Source organism: Lacerta agilis, chromosome 5, assembly GCF_009819535.1.
Source record: "Lacerta agilis isolate rLacAgi1 chromosome 5, rLacAgi1.pri, whole genome shotgun sequence".
Classification (NCBI taxonomy): Eukaryota; Metazoa; Chordata; class Lepidosauria; order Squamata; family Lacertidae; genus Lacerta; species Lacerta agilis.
This window is the reverse complement of record NC_046316.1, coordinates 75,030,165-75,049,447: the sequence shown is the minus strand read 5'-3', so window position 1 is coordinate 75,049,447 and position 19,283 is coordinate 75,030,165. Positions and strand designations below refer to the sequence as shown.

The 19,283-nt window shown below is 45.0% G+C and overlaps 1 protein-coding gene across 1 annotated transcript in view; it reads right to left on the bottom strand.

Moving 5' to 3' along the window:
* The window catches only part of KCNAB1 (potassium voltage-gated channel subfamily A member regulatory beta subunit 1), a 151,948-nt gene extending 133,334 nt beyond the window's left edge, over positions 1-18,614 (bottom strand). The window contains 1 exon segment of the mRNA XM_033150493.1: positions 17,785-18,614. Within this exon segment, the coding sequence (XP_033006384.1) occupies positions 17,785-18,005 (221 nt within the window). The 5' untranslated portion in view covers positions 18,006-18,614.
* Positions 18,615-19,283: the final 669 nt, after the last annotated feature.

Below are 19,283 nucleotides of genomic sequence, written 5' to 3'. Positions count from 1 at the left end.
CCGCCATGGTGTTCCGTTGTGCCAGAAGTGGTTTAGTCATGATGGCCACATGACCCGGAAAGCTGTCTGTGTACAAACCCCAGCTCCCTTGGCCTGAAAGTGAGATGAGCGCCGCAACCCCATAGTCACCTTTGATTGGACTTAACCATCCAGGGGTCCTTTACCTTTCACCTACCTGTTGTGGGTAGTGCTATTTTTCTAGAAAAAGAAGTGCCAGAACTTGTTCTCTTAACTGCAATGGTGGCCACCTGAGAGGTGCCAGAACTGAGTTCTGTCGAGTTCCGGCTGAAAAAAAAGCCCTGGTCATGGGTATAGAAAGATCACAGGAAGTTGTCTTATATGTGTGCTGAGCCAGTTGCCTATGCCAATCAGCAGCAGATGTCCAGGGTTTCAAAGTGGGAGACTTTTCCAGCCCTACCTGGAGATACTGGGGATTGAACCAGGGATCTTTCGCATGCAGAGCACGTGACACACTCCCAGTTCACAATAAGTTGATGTCTACACCCAGAAGAAGGGGTGTAGACACCCAAAAGTTCCATATCAGCCCCTGATATGGCTACTGTTCCCTGGAGGTTGAACATTTGAAAACACTACATGACATCATTGTGTATCAGCCACCAGCACTAACAACCATTAAAATGCTGTGTTGCACATTAGCTGCCAAATATTGTTAAATATCAGCTGCTGGATATGAAATATTGAAAATGAATTCCCACTGCATGTCACACACAGGCATCAAGGAATTGGCAAATACCCTAAAATATCACAATTGTAATGGAGAATTTTGAGAGCAAATTCATTTCAACTCTCCATCAGCCCTGCTAGGTGCTGCTGAAAGGCTGGAGAAAAGGCAAGACCTTCCATATTTGCCCCGGTCATAGAATCTTAGAGCTGCAGAGTTGGAAGGGACCACAAGGGTGATCTAGTCCAACCCCCTGCAATGCTGGAATCTTTTGCCCAACATGAGGCACGAACCCAATAACCCTGAGATTAAGAATCTCAGGCTCTAGTGACTGAGCTAACCCTGCCAGGTTATGCTGCTGAGAGCCTGGAGGGAAGGCAAGAATCTTGTATATTTGGTCCAGTGCCCAGGCATCACCTTGTAGTAGCATATTTGGCCATAACATGGAAGGCAGAAGAGGAGGTGATGGAATTTGCAGTGGTCACTCAAACAGTTAAGGCCAGCAAGCAGTGAAAAAAGAGCACCTTAGTCACTTAGAGCACCAATGGAATTTAAGTAGGCAAAAATGTCATTACACAGGTTGGAATCTGGCCAGGCTTTTACAAAAGGAGTACCCAGGGGAGCATTCAATACTGCAAGTGGTCAGACGGGTCTCTCTTTTGCATCTCATTTGGAAGGCGACAGCAGAGCATCCTTCTCTTTCCTTTTTCTGTTTACTATGCAGAGGCATTGCTTTCCTTGCTTGGCTCTTCATTGTGATTCTAATAATCTAATATAGAACCAGCCTCACTGGGTTTTAGCAGGGGTGTTGTTAGCAGTGGTTGGTGGGGTGTGCGTGCACGCTTAGCTCTGGGTCCCTTGCACCGCACCATGCTTTGGGTCTCTTGGCCTGCTTTTTTAAAAATGCAGTCTTTCCATCCCTTTCACTAGAGTTCCTCCCCATCTGTTAATTCCTAGGCTCAGCCACAGTTGTGCAGGTCTTGGTAATTGCTAGACCAGCCTATTGCAATGTGCTCTATGTGCATCTACCTAGGGCTGCCATATGTCCGGGATTTCCTAGACATATCTGGGATTCATCTGTTGGAAATAGCGTCCGGGCTGAATTTCTGAAAATTGGTAAAAGTGTTGGGGTTGTTTTTTGGGGGGAATTTCCTTAGAAATAGTTCAAAAACTCCTCAAAAAGCTCAACAACTTTTGTGTCTGGATCTTCACTTTTCGAAATATGGCAACCCCATCTACCCTTAAAGCTGGTTCAGAAATTGTAGCTAGCACAGAGTTCTGTGGCCTGCCATACCAGTACTGAAAGCTCTGCACTGGCTGCTAGTATATTACCAAGCTAAATTAAGGATATGGCATTTGGTGTAGAAAGCCCTCAACAGTCTAGTACCAGGTTACCCAAAGGGCCAACTTGCCCCTTATACATGTGCTAGATCAGGCATGTCCAACAGGTACCGGTAGACTGTGATCTACCGGTAGATCACTGGACATCAGCGGTAGATCATCCAGAGCTGTCAACCTTCCCTTTTTTTGCAATGGGAAATGGCACTGGAATAAGGGAATTTCCTGCTATGGGTAGCTCACTGGTAGATCATTGGCTTCCCCCAAAGAAGCTGAACAACTGTGGCTCCCCTAAAAAAAACTCAACATTTTACCTCCTCCCTGAAAAAACTCAACAACTTTGACAAATCTCAACAACTTTGACCTGAACCCCCTCAAAAGGGGGTAGATCACTGCCAGTTTTTAACTCTGTGAGAAGATCGCAGTCTCTTGGGAGTTGGCCACCCCTGTGCTAGATCAACAGAACCATTTGGAAGAGTTCTCCTGCTCCTTCCACATGTTCACTTAATTTCTAGGTGAACCAAGACTTTAAGTGAAGTGGCACCAGTACCTATTGAAACCCGGCAGGTTCTGATATTTTGTTGCTGGTTGTAAATGTTTTTGCTTTGGCGAGTACAGTGGTACCTCGAGTTACAAACGCCTCAGGTTACAAATGCTTCAGGTTACAAACTCTGCTAACCTGGAAGAGTTACCTCAAGTTGAGAACTTTGCCCCAGGATGAGAACGGAAAACATATGCTGGCAGTGCAGTGGCAGCAAGAGGCCCCATTAGCGAAAGCTCGCCCCTAGTTAAGAACAGTTTCAGGTTAAGAGCGGACCTCCAGAACGAATTAAGTTCGTAACTAGAGGTACCACTGTATTTTTAGAGAATCAATTTGATTCCATGTTGGTTATTTGTTCTGTATTTTAATGATTTTATAGTTCTGGCAGACCAACTCTGTGTTACAAAGATGACTGCAAATGGGACCTGAATGCTGGCAACACCAATCCCACCATATGGGAGTCAAATCGTGCATCCACAGCGGTGACCAGAGGAGGAATGACTGCTGGGAGGAGCACAGAGAGAAGATAACACCATGGTGCATCTGCTCCAGATTCCTTCATCTGCCCCAGCTGTAGCAAAACATGTCTCTCCTGTATCAGTCTCTATAGCCACAGCAGGCACTGCAACCTTCCAACAGTTTTACTTTACCTCCAAAAGTGTGTTGCTCCATTATCTCCTAAGACAGACTGAGGCCAACAACAACCAACAATTTTATGATACTTTAACGTTTTCATCATACACCATCATGCTACTGTTTATGATCTGTTGGCTTATAAATATTCTTAAAAAGAAATAATAGCAAGAACCTTTCCCAAGGTGCAAGGCTCTAATATCATGGTTTTGTCTTTTGGAAACTGATGTTCCTTTTTTTTTATTAAGAAAAATAGCACCATCTGTTTGAGTGTTTGCCTGCTTTCCACACACTTAGCTTGCATATTTGTAAATAAAAGACGATTACCCTTCTCAGATTGGAACTGATTCTGTAGGAAGTTGCTTCTACCACTCAAAAAATAAATAAATAGGAAGTGTGATAGAACTTTCACCTTTAGTATAAACAGCAGTTTAACAAGGGCCTTTTCAGTGGTGGCACCCCAGTTTTGTGACGCTCTCTCCCCCTGGGGAAAGTAGAGTCTGTTCCCTACAATGACCATTTTTAGCTGGGGACACAATTGTGCACCCGACCTTTGGAGACATAAACAACTGGTCTGGTTGTGTTAAACTAGGTTTTTAAAATCTTTAGATATGTATTCTTAAAATATTTTGATTACTTATGATTACTATTATTCATTACAGTTGTGTACCACCCTTCATCTGTAGTTCTCAGGGCAGTTCACAGCATAAAAATACCAGATCAAAACACAAAACACACAATAAAAACAAGAACAACCAATAACCACCCACTCCCCCACTTTAGAAATGGTGTTTTTATTACAAGGCTTCCCTGTAGGTGTGCCGCTCAAAGCCAGATGCTCATATATCTCCAGGGAAAACATGGCTGGCTTTGTAGTGAACCCTTGGGTTTCACTTGTATTTGTTTATGATCAGGGGCGTAGCAAGGTAAATTGGTACCCGGGGGCAAAATTTTGTCACACCCCCCCCCTAGGCAAGGGAAGGTCAGGTGGTACCTGGTGCGGAAAATTTCTTGTCGACCCCCCAATTGATTCCCCCCCCGCAAAAAATGGTTTTACATTATTTCATATTTTCTTACAAAAGAATAATAACAAGTAATAATAAAAAACTTTTATTTATATCCCGCCCTCCCCAGCCGAAGTCGGGCTCAGGGTGGCTAACATCAGATACATAACATTGGTATAAAATCAAACCATAATTAAATTACCTCCTAAAAACATCTCAAAATCAAATTAAAGTCTAATTAGATGGCTTTCCACAGGGTTAGGGTTGGGAACAGTAAATGCTCCACTGAACTGAAATTTCAGCCTTCACGACATAGGAAAACAGCCAAGTGAACAGCTATTTTGGTGGAGGAGGGTCAAGATATTAACCAATATGCATGAAATTTCATATATAGCTATATAATCCCTAGTATAGTAAGATAAGACCTTTGGAGCAGGGATTTTAAAAAAAAAAAAATTGTTCCTTGATAATTTGTCACCCCCTCCATTATGGAACACGGGGCAGACCGCCCCCGCCCCCTTGCTACGCCCCTGTTTATGATGCAATATGACAAAAGAACTTGGGGGTATTCAGCTTCATCAACACATATGCAGGATAGCCCACCACTCCACAGCTGCCTGCAAAAACCAGCTAAGGCAGGGCTCCCCAAACTAAGGTCCGGGGGCCAGATGCGGCCCAATTGCCTTCTCAATCCGGCCCACGGACGGTCCGGGAATCAGCGTGTTTTTACATGAGTAGAATGTGTGCTTTTATTTAAAATGCATCTCTGGGTTATTTGTGGGGCATAGGAATTCGTTCATTTTTTTTTTCAAAATATAGTCTGGCCCCCCACAAGGTCTGAGGGACAGTGGACCGGCCCCCTGCTGAAAAAGTTTGCTGACCCCTGAGCTAAGGCATAATACTCGACTGTGCTGTGTCTATAAAAGCTACAAGTAGAGAAGCTTTGAAGGGAAGCTATATTCACTGACATGAGCAGGTCAGGTGAAGGCAAAAGTACAACCCCAAATGAAATATATCCAAGCCAAGGTGGTGGTGTAATTGGCCATTTCTAATACTAGCAGTGAATCCTGTTCATTTTGTCTGAAGGCACAAGGCATCCACCCAAACCAGTCTGCAAGTCAGAAATTGTTCAAAGGGTTGCAGAGCAACTGACACACCAAATTTTCTACCCAGAAATTCAAAATGTTGTAATTCATACTTTGAAATTACCCAGTTTGAATTTAGTTGCACCACACTAAAGACAGCAACTTCTATGTTTACTTAATATTGAGGTCCTATTCCCTGCTAACTTGAAGCCCGGGCATCATGTCTCTGCTGTCTATGGTTTCACCAGATATTGCAATGGGGAGAGCTAGAAACTTGTTTGAAAAGAAAATAGCACTAGACGTCAAATGCTAAATTTGTGTGCAGCGCTTCCACAATGTTTTATTGCACCTTTAATGTCACTTTGATTTCATCCCCACTTCTAAAACTCATATATGCACTGTATGAACTGCAAAACAGAATCCATTCACCGGCTGGAAAAATAGATATTGACTAAGAGCTGTGTGCACATTGAAGCCGTGATGGACTGCTCTAACATTTTCTGTAGCCTGCCACCATTGTTCCACGATCCATTATGAAGTGCACTGCACAGTAATGGTTTTCCGGAACAGAATAAAGAATAAAACACTCTATGCTTAGGTTACACTTGAGAGACTCCTTCAACAGTAGTCCTAATTTTTTTAAGTCACAATAGCTCACAGATGGTTCTTATGCCAAGTTATCTGAACTGCTTCTTTGGTTCCTTCTGGGTCTGCCCACAGCTTGCTAGCAATCGCCTCTGTATTATGATTCCCATACAATGAACTAAAGTGAGACTGGAGCAGATGCTGTACATGAGGTCATGCTCTGTGCTACCACCTCTGGCATGAACATACGATGCAGCGATTTCCCAGATGCTCTTGGCTGCACAGCATAGGACAAGGGAGCCCTGGATACAAGCAGTTTTCAGCTGATGAAATCAACAGCACAAAAAGAGAGAGAATTTCTTCTCCCAGTGCCCAACAGTCAAGGAACCTGGGCAGAAGGGAATTGTTGAAAGATACCAGAGAAGCCCCACAATCCCTGAAAGAATTTTGCCATAACAGTATTTCCCCATGCAATAACAGTCATTAACAAGGAGAAAACCGTGAGCATGGTTTGTTGCTGATTCTTTTTATGTCTTGCTCATCTGGAGACCAAGGCTGTGTATGCACTATACCTAAAAAGCACACACACACACACACCAATAATTCTGGGCACATATGCTTCAGGTTACATACTCCACTAACCCAGAAATAACGCTTCAGGTTAAGAACAGAAATTGTGCTCTGGCGGCACAGTGGCAGTGGGAGGTCGCATTAGCTAAAGTGGTGCTACAGGTTCAGAACAGTTTCAGGTTAAGAACGGACCTCCAGAACGAATTAAGTTCTTAACCCGAGGTACCACTGTATTTATCTACTTGCACTTTGACGTGCTTTCGAACTGCTAGGTGGGCAGGAGCTGGGACCGAGCAACGGGAGCTCACCCCGTCGCAGGGATTCGAACCGCCGACCTTCTGATCAGCAAGCCCTAGGCTCTGTGGTTTAACCCACAGCACCACCCACGTCCCACTGTGCTTTTAGTTGTACGTAAATGCTGATGCTGTTATTTGTAATTAATTATGAATGTAAGAAGAACCTCTGTGGAGCAAGTCAAAGGCCTGTCTAGTCCTGCATGCCATCCTTACATTGGCCAACCAATTGCCTATGAGAAACCCCAAAGCGGGGCCTGAGCACAACATTACTCTCCCCACTCGTGAGTCCCAGCTTCTGATGTTCAGAAGCACACTGTCTCTGACAATTGAGGGACAGCAGAGCCATTGTAGCTAGTAGCCATTCATAGCCTTCTTCTCCATTATTATTAATTTTTTTATGCTCTTAAAAGTTTTGTTGTTTTAAATGAAGCTCTTTGCTGTTTTCAGTACACCTTATAGTCTTATACAAAAGTAGGATCTTGCCATACATATAATAATAATAATAATAATAATAATAATAATAATAATAATATACTGCCCATCTGTCTGGGTTGCCCCAGCCACTCTGGGCAGCTCCCAACAAAATATTAAAAACACAATACAGTGGTACCTTGGGTTACAGACGCTTCAGGTTACAGATGCTTCAGGTTACATACGCTTCAGGTTACAGACGCTTCAGGTTACAGATTCCACTAACCCAGAAATAGTACCTCAGGTTAAGAATTTTGCTTCAGGATGAGAACAGAAAGCGTGCTCTGGGGGCACGGTGGCGGCGGGAGGCCCCATTAGCTAAAGTGGTACCTCAGGTTAAGAACAGTTTCAGGTTAAGAATGGACCTCCAGAACGAATTAAGTTCTTAACCTGAGGTACCACTGTAGAGAAGTTTCTTAAGAATTACTTCAGTACCTTAAAATGGATGATACACAAATGAATTCTAGGACTACCTTTGGAAATTTGTATCATTTCTGTGGAAAGGCTAGCAAATCAGTCTCTCGCTGGGCATTTAAATAGCTAAATGGTTTCCTTAAGAATGAAAAATCTCATGTGATTATATATTTTTTTTACTGTGCAGATGGATTTGTTTTCACACTCAAATGAACTGAGATCTAATATTTACCATCACAGTTGCTTGTTTAGGGTTCCCTTTCCACCCTTCCTTTCATTTTATCCTCCAGACCTCACATTTCCACATATGCCCAGTTCGACTGCTAAGAGCGTGTCCAAAACATTTTAGAAGTAACACGGACAGTGCCTTGGGGCTACAAATAGATGCTGGTTGAATGAGTAGCTTATCTTTCAAGCTTGTTATCTGATTTTTCACCTTCCTTCAGGAGCAGTTGAAATTTCTTTCTGTTCTCTAGTCTGCATCGATATGAAAAAGTATAAACATACCAGAGGAGAATCTGTCATCAGTAATGGGGCTCAGGGCTGCTGGTGAATTTTGTTCCTATGGAAGGGAGTCCATAGCACAGAGTTATCCACTAAGCACAAAATTTATGAAATGGGAAATTCACTGGGAATGCTGTATTGAAGGCAATTAAAGTGAGGGCACACACACACACACACACAGAGAGAGAGAGAGAGAGAGAGAGAGGGAGAGAGAGAGAGAGAGAGAGAAGGCTGCTTTCAAAAAACCATAGGAGATAGAGCCTTTTTTCTCCCAACCAAGCATTTCAACAAAAAACCTTTTCAAAGATTTGCAGCACCTATTAGGACGGCGTTAGAGGATATGGACTTTTTTTGGGCCACCGAATTAACGAACCATAATATGAATAGATTTAGAAGGACTGAAAATATTTTCACTGGCTTGTCAGGTTGCTGCCATCTCACATGGAGTGGAATCTGAGACTCCTGCAGGCTTTAATGCTTCTTTCAACAAGGTAACATGTGGTGCTATTGGAGAAGGCACTGTGCGCTGAACTGATTTGTTTTCGAGTTCAGTCAGGCCGTGGCCAAGCAGTGAGTCTGTGAGCTCATTTGCCTCTGTGGGCAGGGCCTGTTGCAAGAAAGGTCCCTTCCAATGCTACAATTCTATGATTCTAAACTTCGGATTGCATGCCATTTTGTTCTTCCTCGATTTGGCACCACATGCCAAAGCCTCTTGACAACGTACAATAAAATGATTAAGTACATCCCATATCAATTTAAGTACATCCCACATCATTGGTGCCAATGTGAAATTGATAAAACGAAGCCACAGCAAGGAGGACAAAGGAAACCAAAGAACCCTACAAGAAAAGAGCAGTCACCAACAGACTGACTGGGAACAAAAATTAATGATCAAGATAGCAAAAGTTGTTAAAAGCTCGCAAAAGCTAAAGTGATTGCTTCTTTTTGCCATCCTCCATACTTCAGCTGTAAGGCCTGCATCGTTGATATTAGGGTCTAGGTCAGGGACCCCCAGGCTAAGGCCTGCGGGCTGGATGCAGCCCGAGGGGCTCATTTATCCGGCTCCCAGCAACCCCCGCCACCCGCTGCCACCACCCGCTCTTACTGGCATGGCATGGCTGCCCACTTTCGGGTCAGTGGAGCGCCAGAAATAGCACATGTGCAAGCATCATTTCTGGCACACTTCAGGGTCTGCAGAGGCCTGTGCACATGCGCACAAACTGTTTCCGGCGCTCCATCGACCCGAAAGTGTGCCGGAAATAGCGTGTGGGTACGCGCTCCCCCACCCTCTGGCCCGCTGCTCGATCGGTGCTAGAGGAAGCGGCCCGCGGTCCGGTAAGTCTGGGGACCCCTGGTCTAGGTAGGCACATAGAAGTAGAGGCATTCTGTTAGGTCAGGGGTTGGGAAACTCAGGTCAAAGGGCCAAATGCAGCTCGATCTGGTCCTCGGAACTCTCTCCCATCCACACACCTTCTCTACAGGAGAAGGACACACCCTTCATGGGTTCTGCTTTGCACCGTAGGGTTTTGGCTTCGTTTGAATGTGTCCTTGGACAAATCTTTGGCTTCTCTAAATGTGGAATAGAGTGGGGTGTGTTTATAAACCTATCCTACTGTACAAAAATTACTGGGATGCAGCAACACTCAGAATGCCATCTGCTTCACTGGCACTCCAAAAAATATTGATGCCCCAAGCAAGTAAATGTTGTACATTAATTCACACAGGAAGTGTATTTTTTTATTATAAAGGAGCAAAGCTGCTTTGGCGGGGGGTGGGGGTGGGGTTGTGGTTGTGGTTTATGTAAATCTGTGCTTAGCCATTTTTATGCACGTGAGCTCGACCATTTCTCTGATGGGAATTTTTCTACTCAGGAACACCTCCCGCCCAGCTATTTTCCCACTCGTGGACTAGGGTAAATGTAGATCTGGAACCCCACAAGAGAGAAGGAAAGAGCTTGTGGGGCAACCTTGAACAGAAAAATAGCTCAATTCACATCCATCTAAATCTGCATGATTTCAGTGGAATGTCAGTTGCACCTCCTCATTAATAGGGATTCCCACCCTCCTGTGTTTGACTCTATAGCTGGTCTGTGATCTGGAACTAATCCCACAAGTTTGTTGTACGCATGAAGGGCTCTCTTCATTTCTGCATCACACATTAATTCTCTCTCTCTCTCTCTCTCTCTCTCTCTCTCTCTCTCTCTCTCTCTCTCTCCCCCTTTATATAAACCACTGACAGGGCCATTCTTTTCAGCTGCAGCAGTTCAAAAGCTGCCTACCAGACGTGGGAGGCAAAGTACTGTGTAAGTAAATGAAAGATTAAAATAATAAAGCACTAAAAAGTATTCTGTAAAACAGCTCTGACTTAGTATTATCCAGGTCTTATGGAGACTTAAAATTGGGCAGGTGTTCATCATTAGTAGGTACCGAAATATACTATTTCTAATACATAATTCTAAATAGCACCTACATTTTCTAAGCAGTGACATACCTGAAACAAAAAGAGTCAAAAATGCAAAAAAGAAAAGAAAAGAAATGTTCCCCAACAAAGGATGGCAAAGCTCCATGACCCATACCTTGGTTATTTGATTATTGTGCTCATATGAACCTAAACACAACACCCTTTCAATGTAGCTCAGGTTAAGAGATAGCAACTGGCCCGAGGTCAGTTGTATCTGAATGGGGTACCTGGAACATGTCATGGGTCCCAGATCAGGAATCATACAAAGCCTCCTACAACAGTAGCCCCAAGAAGGAGATGGATCCACTGCCTGGTCCTTGCCATGTAGATCCACTGTCACTGAAGTCCTCCTTGAAACTGAAGAGGCATCTCTGCCAGCAGACACTGATGACTGGACCACAGTGAGGATTAGGAAAGACACAAGGAGCCTTCTTGAAAATGTCTCCCCAACTTGAATCCCCACTGCCTAGCAGAACTGAACACCTGCAGGGAAAGGCACTGACTCGTTAACTGTCCAGATGCAGCACTCAGGCAGCGGGGTTTTCATCTTGGTCACCCAGCCCAGACTATCTGTCTTTTACTGCAAGGCACTGCTGAGACAACATCATATTTCTGCTTTGGATGAACTCTGCTACTAGCCATGGTCCTGAACCGTCACCTTGTCCAGGGTCCTGACTTTGCTGCAGTTTCCAGCTGATTCCATAACTCAAAGTGTGCTATTCTCCATTTTATTTGGGCCACTGCCTTCCCTTGGAGCTGCACATCATAATGGATCAGGATGAATCCCTGCAGCTCAGCATTCTAACCATTACACCACACTGGCTCTCCATACAGTTCTGTGCATTTGTTGTTGTTGTTGTTCAGTCGTTCAGTCGTGTCCGACTCTTCGTGACCCCATGGACCAGAGTACGCCAGGCACGCCTATCCTTCACTGCCTCTCGCAGTTTGGCCAAACTCATGTTAGTAGCTTCAAGAACACTGTCCAACCATCTCATCCTCTGTCGTCCCCTTCTCCTTGTGCCCTCCATCTTTCCCAACATCAGGGTCTTTTCTAGGGATTCTTCTCTTCTCATGAGGTGGCCAAAGTACTGGAGCCTCAACTTCAGGATCTGTCCTTCTAGTGAGTACTCAGGGCTGATTTCTTTGAGAATGGATAGGTTTGATCTTCTTGCAGTCCATGGGACTCTCAAGAGTCTCCTCCAGCACCATAATTCATTCTGTGCATTTACTGTAGTGCATATTCTGCAGTGCACCTGTTTGAAACTTTGGAAGATTCAGCATGGTCAGAAACACGCTATGCATGTGTGCCTCCAGTGTACAAAAATTGCAAATTTAATCCACTCACTTAGATTCAGATGGCTGTTTTCCTTCATGATCAAATCAGTGAGTTTTCCCAGTTTGCGATCTTAGTGAGGAGAGTATTTCTGGCTGTTCCTGGAAAAGAGTATGTATAGAACCATGAAGTTGAAGGGGGTCTTGTAGCCCACCCAGTTCAACCTCCTGCTTGATGCAGGACATACAGAGCTAGAGCATCAAATCAAATCAAATCAAATTTTATTAAACGGTCACAGACCATCTAGCTAGAGCATCTGATTGATGGCCACCTAGCACCTTGATGCTTGAAGAACTCCAGTGAGGCAGAGCCCACCACCCCTCTAGGTCAGGCATAGGCAACCTTCGGCTCTCCAGATGTTTTGGCCTACAACTCCCATGATCCCTAGCTAACAGGACCAGTGGTCAGGGATGATGGGAATTGTAGTCCAAAACATCTGGAGAGCCGAAGGTTGCCTATGCCTGCTCTAGGTCATTGGTTCCATTGAGAAACTGCTCTCACTATCAATAAGTTTCCATTGAGCAGAGGAGGCTGCCTTGTTCTGAGTCTGAGCATTAGTCCATCTGTATCGTCTATCCTGATTAGCAACTGCTCTCCAGGGTTGCAGATGGAGATCTCCTCCAATCTTACCTGGAGATGCTGGGAATTGAACCCGGGGGTGCTCTACCACTGAGCTACTTCCCTTCCCTAAGGGACCCTATTTCCCTCTCTATGACTTAAGTTTATTAGGACTAGTTCTGTACCATGATAAGTTTTTGCCCTCTTCATTGTGTGTGTGTGTGAGAGAGAGAGAGAGAGAGAGAGAGAGAGCGCTAATAAACTGTTCTTCAGAACAATAATTTCACAAAGCAGTTTATGATCCCTAAGATGCATTAATGACTATCAATAAAATACAACAGCAACAGGGCTTGCCTGGCTCCTCCCAGAATTGAGTTCCTTAAAATTGGGGCCACCACAGAAAAGGTCTTGTTCTTGTGTCCACTTTTGTTGATGGACATCTGCCATAAGATATGAGTAGGATGTTATGGGTGCTAGGGGTCTTTAAGGTAATCTGGTCCCAAATGACATTGAACAACAGAGGTTTAGATCAGGGTTAGCCAACGTGATACCCTCCAGTTTTATTGTTGAACTACAACTCCCATAATCCCTGTCCATTGGCCATCCTAGCTGGGGGTGATGGGTGTTGTTGTCCCACAACTTCTGGAGGACACCACATTGGCTATCCTTGGTTTAGATTATTGTTACTCTTTCCATTTGGGAGGTAAACAAAAACTGTAAAAATATAGGCTCCCTTCTTAATTCCTAGCCAATGTCAATTTGCTCTAAATAAGAATAGAAGGCTGTATTCCCAGGTGCTGGGATTATGAGAGAGGGAGGGAATAATCAGATACAACCTTCAGAAAGCAAAGTTTCTGCCACAGTGCATCAGAGCTGGAGGAGCAGAATTATCATCAATGAATTTGCAATCAAAAGAGGCTGGCCTTCAGAGAGATTAACAGATACGTAACTTTTTATTCCCCCGACCCTATACACATGCTACCATATGGCTACAGATTTAATAAAATAAGCTTCCAACTGTATAATACTTATTGCAATGTTGTAAGTTCCAAAGAAAATTCAAACACAGAAGGTGATTAAATCCTCTGTTTGATAAGTAGCTGTGTGCAAATTCAGTGAAAGGGCAGCTAGTTTACAGTGTCCAAACTTTACACAAGAAAGCTGTGGATATTTCCCAAGTATGCTCAGCTCTCACATTATATCGGTATCATCCTAAAGCAAACTGGTTAAATATTAACTCGAGAGAAACCTGCATACAAACAATATATTTAAAGCAAATATTTAAAAATCCTGGGAAGTGAAGTTTGTTATGAGTGCTGGGAATTGTAGTTCTGTGAAGATAAGTGACAGGGTTCCCAGGGTTCTTTGTGGGGATTTGTTTTAAATGCAATTTAAATGTATGGTGCATACACAGGCAAAATGTGCTCCTGATCAGGGTGCCAACTACCCCTGCCCTTTTATGCACAGCTCCATTCTGCACTTAAAGAGACAAACGCCCCATCAAAGACCCACCAACACAACAAACAAACAAACCCTTTCTCTCCCCATGTAGTTCTATGTCCCTCTGATTATTTATTGAAATACATTTCTAACTTCATGCAGAGATGGAAACAGTGCCCATAACAGACAGCTGGTTGGAATACCCAGCACACATGCCAACGTATCTTTTCTCAATATCCAATGCGCACACAGAGTTTGGAGGAAGTGAATCTCCTTCTGTCCTGTATGCTAATTCATACTACTTCAGGGGTGGAATGATGGGTAAAGGATTTAGATACACAAAAGCTACTTAAGATAAGAGGATGGGTGGATAGAGTGGGAGAAAACAAACACTTGCTCTTTGCCACAAGTCTCTGCCTTCCAGTCAACTCTCCTGCCCTTGTCTTTCCCTTGCAAACCTCAGCAAACATCACATTCTCCTGGTTAGTCATGCTCTGCCAAATTTCTTTAGAGAATGTGCCTAGTATATCCCAAAGTAGGTATGAATCAATACATATTTTTAAAGACTCTGCCCTTTACTTGATAAGAGGCTCCAGTTGTACAACAAAGTGTTTATTTCTGTAAGATTAAGGTAGTGTCCATAAATATATCTGTTTTGTTTTGTTGTAAATCACATTGGGATGTCTCACAAGTGATTTATCAATGAAATGAACAGCATACAGAGGTAGCTCTTTGGTGCTGTCTCTTTGTGTGACAAAGAAATAGAAATCTCAGCAAGGAGAGACAGGTGAAGACAGAGAGCTCTGCAAAAGAGAGGGGGCTTTTCCAATCGTTCCCTTTGACTCCTAAAGGGTCACTAGGGGCTGATGTGGCTTCAGTGACCAGGAGTGTCTTTTACCAACTTTGGCTAGTAGGCCAGCTACAGCCGTTCCTAGACAGGAATAATCTGGCCACAAGGGTCCATGCATTGGTCCCCTCAATACCTGGCTACCGCAATGCACTATCCGTGGAGCTGCCCTTTTACATTGGTCTGGAAGCTACAGTTAGTGCATCATGCTGCTGTGAGGCTGCCGTCTAGAGCTAGCCATCATCAACATATATGTGGAAACAGCTGCATTGGCTGCCTATGTGCCACCAAGTGAGGTGCTGTGACTTGTTTAGAAACTCCTAAACAACTTGGGAACAGGCTACTTGAGAGACTGTATCTCCCCTTATGCCCATGCCTGGCCATGACAGAAGACCTTCAGGTGGTACCGAGAGATTCTATGAATTGCCTTGCATCTCCTAGTAGCAGGGCTTTCAGGGTTGTGGCCCCTTTGAGGTGTAATTCATTATCAGTTGAGATAAGGCATGCTCCAACAACCTACTCTTTTAGATGCACGCTCAAGGCCTTTTAATTTCAGTCTTTACTGAATGAATTGTTAAAATCATTGTCTGCTGGTCATCTTCTAGTGTTGCAGTGTTATTTTAACCTTTATTTACTGTGTATTTTATACTTTAATTTGGTTTTCTGTACACCACTCTGATATATTCTAATGTGGGCAGCTGTATTTTAAAATAAGTAAAATAAATAAGGAATGGGTGCCAACTGATGAGAGTGTTGTAAGAAGGCAGGGGGTTCCTCTTTTCTTGGACCATGAATGGGTGCAGATATAGCCTCCAATACATGCTGTACCCCTCAAACAACAGTCTATGTAGTAGAGACTGCTGCCTCCCTGCTGCCTCCCTTACCACCCATGATCATTGCTACTTCTAATGGCTTATTGTGTAGAAGAGCTGGAGGAATGTAAGCCATCACAGTGCCCCCCTCCCAGATTACTCAAAAACTACTTGTAGATGTCCCCCCAGAATATAGAGACTCTAAACTAATTACAGGGACCTGTAACTACACTGCTCTTTGCCCTTATGTCCCATCACCAAGCACCAATATGTCTTCAGACCCTCAGCCATGAAGATAATTCTCTAAGACCTGGGCTGCTTGCTATGACAGTAATCATCTACCTCTGGAAAGCACAAGTATTCCCAGTAAAGAGGAATGTGGCACATTCTTTCCATCGTAAAATTTGCCTGCTAAACTAGTATTTGTTAACCAGTGTGACGTTTTTGAGAAGGAAAGTGATTTCACCTTGAGCTTGATCATACTCAACGAGAGCCTTCTTCCAGAGCAAGGGTGGCTAATGCCCATTTTGAGGGCAACTTTGAGGAAACTGTAGCTCAAGGGTAGAGTATCTGCCTTGCATGGAGATGGTCCCTGGTTCAACCACCAGTATCTCCAGGTAGGGTTCTGAAACCCTGGACAGCCACTACCAGTCATTGTAGCCAACACTGAGGTAGATGGACCAATGAATCTGACTCAGTGTAAGGAAACTTCCTAGGTTCCTATTTACCTGCCACACAATTTCCTCTCCCACCCAGCCCTTTGCAGTGACAAAAAGAAAAACAATGAACATATACACAATGCTGAAGTGGATGAATTGCCTTCTCCCTGGTCATCATTTGATGAATGGAGAGGGGAGTGGTGATAACCATCCCCAGTTGATCTCCATGGACTAGTTAAGGTGTATGCATGTGCAGCTGTCTTTGTGCCCACATGTGTGGGTGTGCATCCTGTGTGTATGCATGAATTTGCAAGTGTGCATGCAAGAGTATGGGCTGGCCACACCCACTGCTGGCAAGCATATTCTGGAAGTTTGGTGATTGCCTCAATTAGACCAACCCCCCCCCCCACCACAAAAAAAGGTTAGCCACCCCGTCATGTGGCTGCTAATAATGATCAGTTCCCTAGCTCTAATTGCTAAGCATTGACTCCAGCTGCAATCTTACTCAAAACTTACTTGGGAGTAAACTCCACTGAACACAGTGGGATTTAGTCCTGATCAAGCAACACAAAAGACTGTACTATCTGAGTAACTTTCCCAAAGCCACCCAATGAATCCGGAAATTTAAAGCCATGTCTCTTGGGTTCAACTCCAACACTATCCACTGCATGACATCAGAAAACTCTGTGGCTTGTTCAATGACTAAGTCACAACTCCGCTCATAAGAGAGCCTATGAATGCTGCCATCTCTCCCCCTTATTTTTTGGAAAACAAGCCATTCTGACATCAAATGCCGTATGCTGGAAAGGAGGCATTAAGAAAATAAGATGTGTGAGATTAATTGCAATTGATTGATTAGCCAAGCCAAAACACACACACACACACACACACAAAACTTCAGTCTGCAAAGTTTCATTTATGACAGTCTTCGGTTCTTTCTCCTTTCTACTTTGTAGAGGAGATGATTTGGGGTAACAAATGATATTTTATAGGGACAAGCATGTTGCTTTGCCTGCATTTCAGAAAAAGCAAATCCTTCCCTGTCCATAGGCAGCAAGTCACTTACAGGCCTATGAGTGATAATTAGAATACCAAAAACTATCTAACTTAGTTTAACAGGCTCTGCTGTTTTGCACCAACCAGCAAGTGCCTTGAGAGGCAAGCTTTTTTTCCAAACAGAGCTTGGAGTGTCACCTATTAATTCCAAGTCCTAAATGCAAGTAAGGCAAAAGGTAAAACATCCCTTGCAATGCTGCTCCCCTGAATACTTACTCTGTAGGATTCAAATAAACCAGAAAACCTAGAATACAGAATATAGGGGACTCTGCAAAAAAGAAGAAGACTGAAACCTAGGTAGGACTGGACTGGAGTGACTTTCTAAAGGCGTCAAACTTTTCTTTCTGCATCCATTTCTTGGACTCTAGAAATTTGTTGGTGGGGTTTATGCAAAGATTTCCTGGTTGGTTAGCAGACAATCTCTCGCAACGTGGGGGGTGGGGTGGGGGTGTGAGAGAAGACACTGAAACAGTGTGAATAAAGAGTTTTCCCATACCTATATTTCATGCCCGTCTGCTTTGCTGTGGACTCTTTTAAAGAAATGTGGTGCTGAGGGGTAAAGGTCCCAAGACTGCGAGCGATAATCGCCACCGTCCGGAATTTCGCCCGGGCTGCATTGACTGAGTTCGGGGTGGTGGTGTTCTGTTTGCTGATGAGTCTGTCTTCCCCATTCCGGTTCTTGAGGTTGTGCTCCGTGCACGCGATGGAGACTTGCATTGCGCTCTCGCCCAGCCCTCCTTGACAGAAGAGAGAGGACCCCTTTCGGGTGGCAGAGCACGACGGCGGTGCGCCGAAGGGGCCGGTCCCTCACAATGCAGCTGCAGGAGACTTCGGAGGGGCGCTCTTCAACTTAGGGCTCTGCTGCAGGACGGAGGCGGCCCGAGGCGCTGTCCCCTTCGCAAGTGCTGAACTTGCTAGAAAGCCAGAAACACCCAAACGAGCTGGCAACGCGCCTCTTGATCGATCCTCCACACTTTGCAAGGATTCCTCTCCCCGCTTGGATCCGGCTCTTAAATCGCCCCCTCCATTTGCTCTGTGGCTTTCAGAAACCTCGAGCCTGCATCGTCTTCAACGCAAACCCAAAGCAGCTGCATCGGGGCTGCTTCAATGCTGGCTTGACTCCGCTTGCTGGATCGAAATCAATGCAGGCGCGTACTGCAAAGATGCGTCTGCAACACCCGGTGGACCATGGAAATGCTGAACGCGCAAAGCTCAGGAGCCACCAAGGAGCACCGGATCACGGGGCAGGTCTCCGCAGACCCAGGATATCCATCTGAGCCTTGGTCGGCTCCTGCAAAAAAAGCCTCCTCGGGATTCCCTTGTCTCTCCCCCCCCCTCTCCTTCCACCCCCTGACAGCGAGGTGAAGCTGCACTGGTTAACCCGGCGCTGCAGCTGTGAGGCTGAGCATGCAGCGCTCCCTTTAAAAAGCTGGCAGAAAGCGGGAGAGGATGGCTGGCTGGCTCGCTGTCTCCCTTTGTGTGCAGCAGCAAGCCAGGCACTTGCAATGGGTCGGGCTGTCCGGATAACTGGCAGCACAGCTGAACGGAAAGGAGGCACCACCCCGCCCCCCACAATCACGCTGACTGCGCCCAGCAATGCTCCAGCATGCTGTAGCGTCTCGAAGTATGGTGGGAGGGGAAAGGAATTACTATTCCAGGGCACGCTGCCGAATTAACTCCTTAATCCCTCTCATCTGTCATGCCTAAAGCCCCCTCTGCCTTCGCAATCCGTCCCTTTCCAGGAGGGCCAGGGGTTAATCTCCTCTCCTCACAGAACAGGTCCCCGGCTAAAATAGATACCCTGTGGCACGCCCTTTGATCCCCGTCACACAACTCGCTGCAAAATCAGATTATCCCCAAGGACTGGGACAAAGGGACGGATGCGTGCCGAGGTGCAGGGCCGTGGTGTGAGTGCATGCGAGAGCCTTCAGACATCCGTCATGCGCTGGATTGCTGGTGTTTAGCTGCCCGCCCGCCCCCAATGCTTAGGGTGAC